Source organism: Typopeltis vanoorti, chromosome 24 (assembly GCF_054136105.1).
Source record: "Typopeltis vanoorti isolate ZY-2024b chromosome 24, IOZ_Tvanoo_1.0, whole genome shotgun sequence".
Lineage (NCBI taxonomy): Eukaryota > Metazoa > Arthropoda > Arachnida > Uropygi > Thelyphonidae > Typopeltis > Typopeltis vanoorti.
Window position 1 is genome coordinate 16,668,926 of NC_143572.1, and position 13,891 is coordinate 16,682,816.

The following is a 13,891-nucleotide window of genomic DNA, read 5'->3' on the forward strand; positions in this document are numbered from 1 at the left end:
AAAATCAGAATCATGAAAGCAATGGTATGGATGTGAAAGTTGGACCCTGAGAAACAGTGAAAGAAGGAAGATAGATGCCTTTGAATTATGCGTTTGGAGAAGCTTACTAAGAATGCCCTGGACTGCAAAGCAAACCAATAAATCAGTGACAGACAGAATATAGTCAGATTGCTCCCTCGAAGCTATGATCATCAAGCAAAAATTGTCATACTTCGGACATATTATGTGAACAAATGACAATCTGGAGAAGATGACGATGCTTGCTAAAGTTTATGGAAGCAGGAGAAGAGGAAGATAAGACCAAGAATTAGATGAGTGGATGGAGGGAAAGAAGCAACTGGAGTGCGCTTGGAGGTTCTGAAAGACATGATCATGGACAGATTGGAATGGAGAACGTATGTTCATGGGATCGCAAGGAGTCGAAAACGACTCGATGGAACATAACATAGTCTTGATTATGGCCTATTTACGCGTTGCACTTCATCTCGCTGATGTTCTGATCATGACCGTGTGGCCACTACAATGATTCGATGCGGTTTTCTTCAAAACCACGTGTCTACAATCATTGTTTTATAACACAGAAAGTACCGGAAGGTATTTTGGGATATACCAACCCTTATAGATAACAACTTTTATAGAGTCAGTCCTGATAATTAACGAATCTAATTCCCACCACATCATTGCGACCTTAAAACGTCGTCATTGAAAGCACACTTTCAATTACAAATCATCATCCTCCTGAATAATGTTTTTTGAATGATGTCTCATCCTCTCAACCCAAATAAATCCAAACAGTCTCCAGTCTGAAGAGTGGACCACTGAAGATTTCTCTAGTACGTTGCATACTGTGAACTTGAGGGTGCTCAATTGCTGTACAAAGTACCAACAGATATTTTTCCCAAATGACATCCGATTATTACTTCTCATCTTCCCCCCACCCCTCCCGAAACGTTGTTACTTCTTTCAGTATACTCATAGCTATGTATACAAGTCTGAAATGTCTTCCGAGAAATATCGCTGATCTCCTTTGTAAGCGATGAAGTTTCCATACTCCATTACATTATTTTCCTGCAATCAGAAGGTGTCCTATAACTTGTAGTAGGCTAGTGTACATTACATGAAATTTACAGTCGTATAATTTGCAGTTCTCTTTCTGATATCAAAACCTAATTCAACCAAAAAGAGAAATCCGTGATTGATTTTTTTTATTTGACTGTCAGATTTCCTCCTACTTATTATGAATACAAAAACCACATAAACGAATACCTTGACTAGGGTAAAGGTATTACTAAAATTCGTCTACTAGGGGAAATTTTTTCGCTTTTTTTTTCGGTCTATTTCCAATTTAATCGACCTTTGCAAATTAGTAGACTCTTCCTTCTCAAATCTACTACTACTACTACTACTCTAACACGAAAAAAATCGAGTTTAGAATACATATACACAGTTGCTTCCTTATATATTACTAGTTAGGATTAGGAACACGAGATGGCAGCAGTTGTCGTTGGTATTCTCATCGCTCAAGGCACTGCTGTGGCGATGGCGAAATGTGTGAGTTAAAAAAGAGTTAAAAGAATGCTGTTTATTTATTTATTTTTTTTTAGAAATGAAAAGGCATGGGAAGAAGTCCCCCCCCCCCTAAAGTTACGTTTTTGTAATAGGAATTAATAAAATAATGTACTTAAATCATTAAAAAAAAAAAGAAGCACCATGTACGTTGATACAAACGAGCCCAAATGAAGAGCTTGTTTGTATCGATATTAATTACTGATAAATGTAACCACGAATAAATATATGGTGGTTAATAAAGGGTGAAGTGTACCGAATGTAATTAAAGTGAATAATTTATTTGAGTTAATTAAGATGAAATGAGCAGAATGATGAAAATGGTTCACATTTTTGCCGACATGAAAACGAAGTGAAGTATCGTGCCGTGAATCTGGAAATATAAATATGGACTTAATCGCTTATTAATATTTATATTTGTGGCCTCGTTACGAATGCATAGGGAAGAAAACATTGGTGTGGTAATGAATTACTGCTGCTGCTGTATCGTTGTTTAACAATTTAAGGCTTAATTACAGTGATGACAGTAAGAGTTAAATTTAATGTTTACAGTAAATATTTCTCGTCAAGGAACACATTGTTGCAATGTGTTCCTTGACCAAGAAGGAACACATTGTTGCAATGTGTTCCTTCTTGCTTGTTTTCGATTAATAATAAAACTGTTTTGATAGAGTTACTATGTCAAATGGAGAAGGTAGTGGTTCGACTCCCTGATTAATATCAACCACATGGCATTCGAAAAAACGGTTCCGGCATTATTGAAATGCCTAATCGTGTTCATGGAGATGAGTCCATCCAATCTTTGTCTTGAGAAGAGATAAGGATGAGCTAGACGTCTACCTGCATCTCAGTCCTAGACCACCTGCAATATTTCTTGGAACTTTGTCCCATTTGATTGCGTTTTATTGCCCAAACTCTTAGAAAGGGCAAACATTTTCGTATTCGTTGATTTAACATGCACAATAGTATGGACAAAAGGAAGAAAAACAATGAAATAAATAAGAAATATTATTATTATTATTATTCGTGACACCTCCAAGGAGTCCGAAGACTCATCGCGGGAGGACACCTACTGTCTCCCGCGATGTATACACTACACCGAACCTCTACTACCAATCATCTCCATCAACGCCATCTACCGCCCACCAGAACAACTAGTATTTTATGTCTGTAAATTGCATGTGTTCTGAAGGGCCGATTTTTTGTATGCGGGATGAAAAACCCGAGTTTCCGGGAGAAAAAACCCTGTTACCTCCGTATGAGATCAGTTAACTCACCTTCAACTGAAAAAGTCCACATAAAGATTCCTCCCGTCATAACGAGAATCGAACTTAGGCCTGTTCCAATCGAAGGAACAGGCCTAAGTTCGCAATGTACCGTCGTTCGAAGGGCGCAATGTACCGTCATTCTTCCAATTGCGCTACGGAGGCGTTAATTATATTAATATTAGCGATGCTTTCAGTGAGAAGAAATGATAAGAATCCAGTTTGAAAAACTACCTTACCTGGTTATAAATGACCCAGTGTGGATCGATTTGCGAATCTCCTTCGGGATCCAAAACTACAGTTTGGTAAGCTCGGAAGTCGGTGGCATACACCTTGCGGTTATCGGGACAGACATCTTCGTCATCGGTCACGTTGTCTCCGTCAGTGTCATTAAAACAGATATCCCCTTTACCGATTCCTAGTCGAGTATAAAATTTGAATGTGAATGACATCGAAAAAAGTAATAATAAACTGAAAGGCACGTTTTCATAGCAGTAGGCAATAATTAAATAAAACTCAATTAAATCCGTTAATGTTTCTGAATTGATAGCAGAGTTAGTTTGCTACTAATGTTTTTATAGGATAAAATTACGTGTAAGAATATTTAAGAATGCTGTCGCCATCTCGTGTTCCTATTCCGAACTAATATTGTTGTATGAATGCGGTGTGAGTTCTGTGTTCGATTTTATGAGTTGCGAAGATAAAAACCTGAGTTTTTTTTTTAAATCCAATAATATAAAATAATCTACTCGGTTGACCAAGAAAATCTATCTGGCGTTATAGAAGTTACCACGAGACTATGCCAGCACCAGCAACAAGACAATTACAAATGAAATACGGTTTTCTCAGAAACATTAAATGGGTTGAAATTATTATCAGAATCTTGGTTTAATGTTCATGGTTGGAGAACAATAAACTAATTTTTAAACAACATTTTTTTTTTAAAAAAAAGACACCTTCGTTTTGCATGATGAAGAAATACTCGAAGATAAGATGAAGGAAGCTGCATAGATTGTGGGATTAAAAAAAAAGAAAAAGAAAAAAAGGGAAAAAATAATTTAATCACAACGATGAGCTAAACTTCGCTGGTGAGTACATTCACCTCTGGCGAGATGAATCCAACGTGTTAAAGAATAACCCACGCTTTTCATAAAAAAAAAGTGATGTGTGCTTTTAGGCTTTTTTTTTTATTCTGTTCTTAGTGGAAAGATATCCTTCCCTGTATTCTTTTCCTTCCAATGGCCTGAATGAAAAAAAGGCGTCACAAAGGCCTTGTTTGTTTAAGACTCCCGCAGCGTCCAAAACTCGATTAGATTTAAGGTCTTTTCCAGTACAAGGATAGATTATCATAAATTAGCATTTCATTATTTCACATGCACATTAAAAAGTCTCTGCGAGGGCAAAAAATAAATGTTCTTCAAAAACATTATGGCGAAATAATTTTTTAACAACTTGAATTGTAAGAGAGAAATGAATTTAGCTTCCATTTGTTTCCAATACATCGCACAGAATAACAGGAATACTATCCACTAATGTAGTTTTTCAATCTGGTGTTTTTTTTGTTCGTGTATTTAGGTGTCACTTTTTTGTATCAATAGTGAATGCAAACTTTTCTCTTTTAGGGACAATAATTTGCAAAAAAAACAAACTCTTTTTGTAGTAATATCTCAGATAGAAGCATGTCAGTAAACGTTAGCAGAGGCGAAAACCTTTTGGTAACTTGTTTTGGGTATGATTACAATAATAAGGGTAGTGGAATGACGTCGGCACTGCATAGTAAACAACACAAAATATTCGCCGTGTTAAAATAAAATATTCTCTGTCTAGTTAGCTGCTGTTGGAAAGGCAGTGAGCATTTCCAAATTTAGATCTCCAAATTTCAATCGAAATGTGGGGATCTCTGTTTAAATTGGCAATAGTTAAGGCTTTGAAATATTCACTTAACAGATACGCACCTCATATAGGTCAGTTGATAAGAATACAAGTTAATTATACGAACATGCTAATCAACTTTGTTATGGTTTGTTGCCATAGCAAATAAAAAAGGGGGAAAGAAACTTACCCAAAGTATCTATTTGATCAGGATTGTACACCAGGGGGCAGTTATCTAAGTTGTCTGGAATCAAATCGCCATCCTTGTCATCGTCGCACACATCACCTAGAAAAATGAAAGAAAAGAAAATAAACGCAAAATTAAATCATGACCTGAAGTAAATTTATCGATAAGCAATTACAACCCCCCCCACACACCACCATCGCTAGAGAGCGCGCGTATCTGTTTGCACAAACATTTAAGAAACGACAAGACGTCGTTTAACATCCTCATCATGATGATACCGGTCGCTTTTTTTTATGAGCAACATCAAGTCAAGAAGAAAAGTATATTAAAAGCACACAAAGTTGACACGCAAAAATGTATCCTTTTTGGAACAAAAAAAAGAAAAAAAAAAGTCTAACGTATCGTGTTGCCTTGCAATTTTTCGTGCCGAAGTGCTTTTAATTATAACGAACGTATTGAGGTAGCAGCACGGGGTAATTCTCAAGTCAGCCATTCCCAAAAGTGTTATCTTGAAGCAAATTTCTGGTGACAGTTATTACGCCAAACCAAAAATAAACTAATTATGGCCAAAGATAACTCCATAAAAATCCCCATTTACTTAACACCACCAGCAGTAATTAATAAATCATGCTGAGCGAAAGGTAATATGCAGCGACGCGCGGAAATTGCAAAAAAAAGCACTTTTGTAGCATGTATTACAACAGTCTTTACCGAGATAGACAGAGAGAGAGAGATTATGTGTTATGCGTAACCAAATATATATCGAAAATATACAACGAAAATATTATTTCTGCAGTACATCCCGATAAAAAAATTGGATATAAAGAAAATAAAAAAAAAACGTATTTTAATATTTTGTTTTATTTTCAAATATGCAGTTGTTGAGATGCATTAATTCCGTTACCAATAGCAACAATGAAATTGCAGCGTTGCCAATCCAAACTTGACTCGCAGTAACCTCAGAAGTTTGCAGTAAAATGAATAGTATGTTACGTAATGTGCCTACCAGTACAGAAAACCTTTTGAGTGTCAATAAAAATTGTGTAATTTTCATCATTCGACTTTTCCAGATGGCAAGTCGAATTTCTATTGTTATCACTCAACAACATCATGCAAACAGCTGCCTTCGCCGTTACCTCCTCTTGACACCTGACGACCAGGGAACAGAATCGCACGTTCCATGCGTGCTAGAAGTTTATTAAATTCTGCTGAACTTTAAAGTCGAGGTAATAGGCTCTAACGCAATACTCTCTCTATCACGACGGGTAGTGATCCTGCACAAAGCTTTTAAGTTGGTTTTAGCAAAGCATTAAAATGGTTTTAGCAATTTTCTCGTAGCTGTTTTGCGTTTGTTCTTGTCATTGAAACTATGGCGTAAATCTTTGAGGAATCAAACAATATTTGAGGACTTATAAATTTTATGGAACTTTGAGTTACCTTTTCCGTCTCCATCTGTATCCAGTTGGTCACTGTTTGGGATTTCGGGACAGTTATCTACATTGTTTTGTATTCCATCGAAGTCGCTAGAAGGCAGAGGAAAAACAAATGAGCTAATATTTATTTTCTTTAAGAAACAAGAAAATTATGAATTCAATACTTCTATGATTATTTTATAGTTTATTTTTTACTGTTTAGTTATTTCTTCGCACCAGTAGGGTTCTCCTATATTCATCCTTCCAACTGGTCAGTCGTTTTGTTACAAATATTACAGTAATGCCCTCTAAAATTTTTCCAACTGTCAACCTGCCTTAAAATTATTGTTGGACAACTAGCGACCTCTGCAACTTATTTCTCCAGTAATTAGTCTTTGAAATTCAATAATTTTCGCATCGGTTGGTGATGAGACTTCACCAGTAAATTAACAATGCTATTTTTAATAAGCGAGTATGTTATTGTAGAATAACATACTGGTTGTTGATTGGTGTTGATAACATTTGTTAAATTATGAGACGCATTTTAGTTACAAAATTACCCAAAAAGCGGTACTGAAAATTTTCTTCAACAAAAAGAAATCTTGTAAACACCGAAAAGTCAATTTCTTTTTTTCTAAATTAAAAACTTCATTTAAAAAGAAAAAAAAATCACATTTGATTCGACAATTAAACACAAAACGATGTTAATAAACCTAAGTATTTAATGGAATATTTCTTTATAAATATTAATTGTCTTGACTACCGCACATCGTCGCCGGTATTATTACTCAATGCGTGTTAAATAAACGATGGCAAAGTGTTTTTTTTTTGACATTAATACAAATGATACCTTAAGGCTACAGTAAAACTCAACAGTATTGCACTGACTTTAGTAAATCAATCCGAAAGTGTCTTAAAAAAAAAAAAAAGAGACAGCAAAATGTTCGTTTTTTTAAAACTTAAGCGGACACATGAGATCATACTCTCACACGCAGGAAACAAGTTTGGGAAAGTTGCCGGGAATAATCTGTAAATAATGGCAAAATAATGGTGTTGACAGATGTTTCTAAAGAATCGGAGATCATCTACACCCTACCTTGCTATCAGTCATTTCTTGGGTGTTAGATTTAAAAAAAAAAAAAATAAATAAAAAATAAGAAATAAAATAAGAATCTACAAAGTGGAACCATGTTGGGATAAAACAAGAAAAAAAAGAGGAAATGTGGTCATTACCTTTGATGGTTTATGTCTCTTGAATTAGAGATTTGCAAACAGCTGCGCGAAAGTGTTTTTTAAATTAAAATTCAAGGCGAAACAGCAATGAAAACGAAATACAAGTGCAAAATGATTCCTGAATATGAAATAGCGATAAATACGAACAAAGCATTCACTAAACTGTAAACGCATTAAGACAGCCATTTTCTCTTTCGTTTCTTGTAACTGACAGAAAAAGGGAATGTGCCAACTGTGATACTTCAAGCATCAATCTCTGGATTATTCTGTGCTGTTAATTCCATGAAGAGTTTCCATATTATGTTACTTACTTAGCTATACTCGACTATCTTTCATTCTTTTTTTTCTCTTCTGTTTCTATAATCATTATGCAACTATTGCATTATAAATGAAGATTGATGTGCCAGCAGCGAGAAATGTTTTGGAGCCTAATCTAGAATGCGATATTGAAAATTAACACTAAAATGATTTTAAAATTCAAATTGTTTACGTTTTATACAGCGTCTCATTTTCCTTCCATTTTCGAATCTGCTGACAACATTACAGTAATCAATTTATCATATTCCAGTGATGCTACAATTTAATTTTTGTCAAGCTGTGTTGATTCAATTGTTGCCTGTAGCTAAATTTCTCGTGAACGCAGCAAACAAACAAAAAAAAGCAATTAGACTAACTAACTGTAAAAATAGTTGCAGATAAGTCGTGTACTTACCTGTCAATGTTATTATCGCAAGCGTCTCCTACCAAGTCTCTATCTGCATCTACCTGCAAGACACAAATCATAAATGCAAAGGAAATGAAATTATTTTCATAAAAATGATTATTGTTGTTATTATTAAGTTATTATTCTTATCATGAGATAAAAATATGCTTTTCTAACTTACCAATGAGTGAGAAAAACATAAATGAATACAAATATAAAATAAGATAAAACAGATATTAATAATTAAATAACAGATGCTATTTAATAAATAGATAAACAAATATATTAATAATGAAAGAGATGTTAATAATTAAAATTAAAATAGATAATTATAATAAATAGTAAACAGATAGATACGAAAAAATAAAATAGATAAATATACACCCTCTGTCCCAAAAGAAACCGAACTTTTCGAAAATAGAAGAAACTAGTGGCGCCACCTATTGTATCTTTTTTGTTGTCGAAAGCGGCAACCTTCATTAGTGTTGTGTCAACTGCTTATGACATTTGTATCATTAGAAGCCGAGTTATAGTGCCAAGAGTGACAGTGTGTTTTGACGAACGGTCGGTCATCATGATATTCATGCCGTACGCGACGAATTCTTGCTATCAATCGCTTCAAAATTTCGAGATAAAACTCACCATTGACCGTTTGGCGAGATGGAACGAATTCTTCGTGGATAATGAATGCCCTTGGAATCATAGAAACAAATCAGCATTGTCTTTACTTTTGACTTCTCCAAGCGACTTTTTTTCGGATGCCTCTCTTCTGGTGGTTTCCGTTCAGCACTCTAGCGCTTTGTTTCGGGCTCATACTCAAAACACCACGTTTCGTCACCAGTAACGATCGTTTCAAGGATGTTTGAGTCCTTACGAGTGGTTTTAATGAGGTCCTTGCAGTGTTCAATTCGATACATTTTTTGGTCATCGGTCAACTTGTGACGAACAAATCTCGAATTCAATTTACGAAGCCCAAACTCTCGGTCAAAATGTTGTGCACAGTTGACTTCGGAATTCCCAATTCATCTTCAATCAATCACACGGACGATTTCGGGTTTTCTTTGATGAAATCGCGCACTTTTTGGATGTTAACTTGGCTCAGTCCAAGGCCCGGCTTTTCGTCGTCCTGAAGCGTCTCACGACCACTTTGAAATCGCTTAAACCACTCGTAAACTTGAGTACGGGATAAGCATTCATCCCCGTATGCTTTTTGAAGCATTTGATGCATTTCGGTAAAACTCTTACCAAGTTTAACACAAAAGTCAATCGCAGCTCTCTGTTTGAAACTCATTTGTCGACCGTTCGTCAAAACACACTGTCACTCTTGGCACTATAACTCGGCTTCTAATGAAACAAATGCCATAAACAGTTGACACAAACACTAATGAAGGTTGCTGCTTTCTACAACAAAAGGATACAACAGATGGCGCCACTAGTTTCTTCTATTTTCGAAAAGTTCGGTTTCTTTTTGGACCGAGAGTGTATATAAAGAAAAAAAATAGATAACAAATATTGGTCTTGCACATATATCTGGATATAAATCAAATCCTCAAGAAATGAGATTCCTATTACGATCTTTACTTCCAAAGAGATTACAGAGATTAACAAGGTGTGCTTAAATTATCAATGAGTACTCAAGTTTCGTTATTCGCCTGTGTAGAGTAGAAAGAGAAAAATTGAGATGGCTTATGAGCTAACGCAAAGGTTCGTTATAAACAGAGCGATAAATACAATACTTCACCTGAGTTGGATTTGATACGAATGGACAGTTGTCGCAAGCGTCTCCTGGACCATCTCCGTCGCTGTCTAGTTGATCTGGATTGGCGATCGTCGGGCAATTGTCAAAGTGGTTAAGAATTGCTGTTGAAAGAAAAAGAAACACATCATTCTAAAGTTTTCTCAAATATCCAGAGAAGTGAAAAGTTTACAAATATCAGAGAAACTATCAATATATCTGGTTACTTCTCTGGATTTACAACTAACCAGAAACCCAGGATTAATAAGAAATACTCGCAACAATGCTTACAATACTTCTAAGATGAAAAATAGCAAATTTCGCGTTTCGCTGCCTAAATATTGGATTTAGGCAGAGTAATTTGCGACGAATCAAATTAAGTTACGCAATATAAATTGGATAATTAGCCTTGTTATTGTTTAGTGAACAATAATGTTTGAATTGAGTACAAATACATGAATCATTTAGCGGCGCGAATATAATATACAACTATCTGTTCCAATCATTATTGAAGCGAAGCCCTATAGAATTACTAAATGGTAGGATGGCTGCAATCTCTGATGACCCTAATTCTTATCTTTCCGGACTCACACACCAACACAAGTACCAGTGGATTAATTAAACACGCAACTCCCGGATGTTTTGCCATGTGCCTCTTGAAGTGTAATTCATCTTCATGGCGTGATATTTGTTCATCCGTGACATAATTAACGTATTAATTATAAGTGCATTATTTCTTTGTAAACAAACTTGGCTGTGTGAGTTATTATAAGTGTTGCAGTTGGGTATAATGCTTCCACTTGAAGATGCAAATTGCATGTAAGTTGAACACGAATGGTGTCACAGTTAGTCTTAAGGGCACTTAACTACAATGTCATTTTCTCTTCACGGAAGGGGAATACAATAGTCTCGTGTTGCAGTCAACGACACAAGAACCTAAAAGTTTGCAGTAAAATTATGAGAAATATATTTTAATTTCGGGAAAAGTCTCTAATGGGTAAGTGGGGCGATTAATCCAGAGGAGGGAAACGTTTATCCCGAATATTCTTTAATTTAAAAAAAAAAATACAAATTTAATACAGGACAGACCAAGCGAACATCTATGATAGTACAAGATTTCGTAATGTTAACAAGAAATGCTCCAAACAGATAAGAATAATCTAATATTCCATGCACAAGAATTCGGAAGCAATGATAGAAACATAAACCAAACGATGCCATTTAGTCATTCACATTAACATTAACATTAACATTTCTGGCTAGATGGGTGAAGCAAAATTGCTTTTCATATTCCCCTTTGTCTTGTAATGAAAGAACTTTGAATGGAGTGTTTGTGAGCTATATGCTCGCCCATTGAGGGCAGTGAAGTTAGTTATGTTCAGCTGAACTTAAGATAGACTTTGGTCTTTTATATTTGTTGATTTCTGCTTCATTATATTCCGAAGCTTCCTTGATTAACGGGGTTGGATGGTTACTTGTCTTGGTAAAGAACTTTTCAGCTAGATTTATGAGAAAGGAAGAGATATAAGGGATATCAACTTCTCTATGGATCTGGGTGTTTCTTATAAACCAAGGGGCATCCAGAATCATCCTCAGACACTTATTCTGTAATCTCTGAAGTTTTAGAATGTTTGAATTTGCGGTGTGGCTCCATGCAGGGGATGCGTAAGTGATAACCGGGCGAATTACCATCTTGTAGATTGTTAATTTTGTTTGCGTGTCCAGTTTACTTTGTCTGTTGATCAGAGGGAAGAGCTGTGCTAAGATTTTTGGATGTCTTTGAGGTAATGTAACTAATATGATTGCTGAATAGGAGTTTACTATCAAGAATCACTCCAAGATATTTAACTTCAGTCTGCCATGGAATCTTTACTCTCAATAAATAAATATCCTCCATGGTATGTATTTTCTTTCTAGTAAACAATATAGCTGAGCTTTTCTGGGAGTTAACTTGGATCCTCCAGTCTGCCATCCACATTTCTAAAGTGTGTATGCTAGTTTGTAATCTATTAGTTGCCAGTTTTTGGCTCAGTGATCTTGCCATAAGTGCAGTATCATCTGCATATAATGCAGTGAATGTTGTTCTTGGGTTCAGAGGGATGTCCGCTACATAGATTGAAAACAGGAGAGGTGCCAGAAGAGATCCCTGAGGTACGCCTGCCGAGATCCTGCGTCTGGTTGAAACCGTTTCGCCGACCCTGACCTGCATATATCTGTCTTTCAGGTAAGAATGTATTATTTTTATTAACTTGACTGGAAAATTAAATTTTATCAGTTTGTAGAGAAGGCCTTGATGCCATAGTTTGTTAAACGCCTTCTCTGCGTCGATGAAGATGGCAGCTGTATTGAGTTTCCAGTTGAAACCTTTAGTAATGATTTCTACCAGCCGGTGCACTTTTTGAGCTGTACTGTGGGCCTTAGGGCCATAGAACAGTTCGGCTTCCTTACGGAAGCCGAACTGTTCATTAGGCAAAATTCCTAACTTATCTGTTTCTGCTTGGAATCTTGAGAGGATCACTTTCTCTGTTACCTTTCCGAGGCTGGACAATAGGCTTATGGGTCTGTAGCTTTCGGAAAGGTGAGGATTTTTTCCTGGCTTGTTCAATGGCATGATGGTGGCTGTTTTCCATGTAGTAGGGAAATGCTGGAATCTAAAGATGACATTTGTAATACTGACGAGATGGACTATGGCCTTTGTTGTAAGTAGTTTTACTATTCTGTTAGTTATGCCATCCGGTCCTGGAGCTTCTTTATTGTTTAGATAGGAGATGATATTTATCATTTCTGCCGGATTTGTAGGAGTGATATGTTCGGAGTTAACAGTGTTCTGTCTTAAGGTTGTCCTAACATGACGATGAATCTTGTACATAAAGTTGATATTTAAATTTGTATAAGATGGATTGCACCAGATTCTAGGTTATCTACTAGTGCTTCGGCTTTCTCTTCATCTTTGTGAACTGTCCCTTTCTTGGTTTGTATAGGGGGTATGAGTTGCTTTTTTTAGTGCGTATTGCTCTCAAGAATTTCCATACAGAATGATCTTCCGTATTGATGTTAGCCAATTTGGTTTCCCATTGATGGTTTCTGTGTTTTTGAAGAGCTTCCCGGACCTGTCTGTTTAGATTGTTCAATAACGTTTTATCTTGTGGGGCTCTGGTATTGTGGTATCTCTTTCTGGCTCTATTTTTTGCTCTGATTAGCTCCATGATTTCTTCAGGGATATGGTTGGTAGGGTCGAACACAGTGGATTGTCTGACTGATTCTATTACTTTCTGAATTTGTGTGGTTAAGTTATTTATTGCTGTGTCAATCTCTTCCTTTTTACTGATATTGGGCACCGGACCAATATAATCGGGAAGAACCTTGGCTAACTTGTCCCATGGGATGAATGTGGGCACAGGAGAGAATTGATCCGATGAACCTAGATTAAGCACTACGGGACTGCGGTCAGAAGATAATTCGTTGACTGATTCCAATTTGAATTGGAATTTTACATTTTTAAAGATAACAATGTCTAGTACATCCGAGTTACCTGAAGGGCTGAAGTGGGTGGGCTCGGTAGGTCTGGCCACAACAACAGAGTTGAGCATTGCAAAGTTGAAAAGTGTGTGGCCTTTGGTGTTAGTTGATGAGCTGTACCAAGCTGGGTGTTTAGAGTTGAGATCTCCTGCTATTATTATGGAGTCTTTCGGACCAAGTATGGAGTCCAGATCAGCTGTCAACAGAGGAATGCTTGGAGGTTATAAGCAGCATAGATCTTGAGACTCCCAGCATTGAGGGTATGTACCTCCACACCGGTCACCTCCAGGTGTACTGTTTTGGGCTCATCTATTGAATTATGATTCAAATAACTCTTAATATATATGGCTGTGCCTCCACCTCTTGTGCCAATTCTGTCGTTTCTGTACATAGTGTATC

The 13,891-nt window shown here is 36.3% G+C and overlaps 1 protein-coding gene across 2 annotated transcripts in view; it reads right to left on the reverse strand.

The window, feature by feature from the left end:
* Positions 1-13,891, reverse strand: part of LOC150092957 (cartilage oligomeric matrix protein-like) — a 92,423-nt gene that overhangs the window by 22,036 nt on the left and 56,496 nt on the right. For both annotated transcript variants that reach the window (XM_090413404.1, XM_090413405.1), the window contains exons 15-19: positions 9,980-10,098; positions 8,248-8,300; positions 6,328-6,413; positions 4,894-4,989; positions 3,071-3,249 (exon numbers count right to left, since the gene is read on the reverse strand). In XM_090413404.1, the coding sequence (XP_090269530.1) occupies positions 3,071-3,249; positions 4,894-4,989; positions 6,328-6,413; positions 8,248-8,300; positions 9,980-10,098 (533 nt within the window). The remainder of the gene's footprint in view (positions 1-3,070; positions 3,250-4,893; positions 4,990-6,327; positions 6,414-8,247; positions 8,301-9,979; positions 10,099-13,891) is intronic.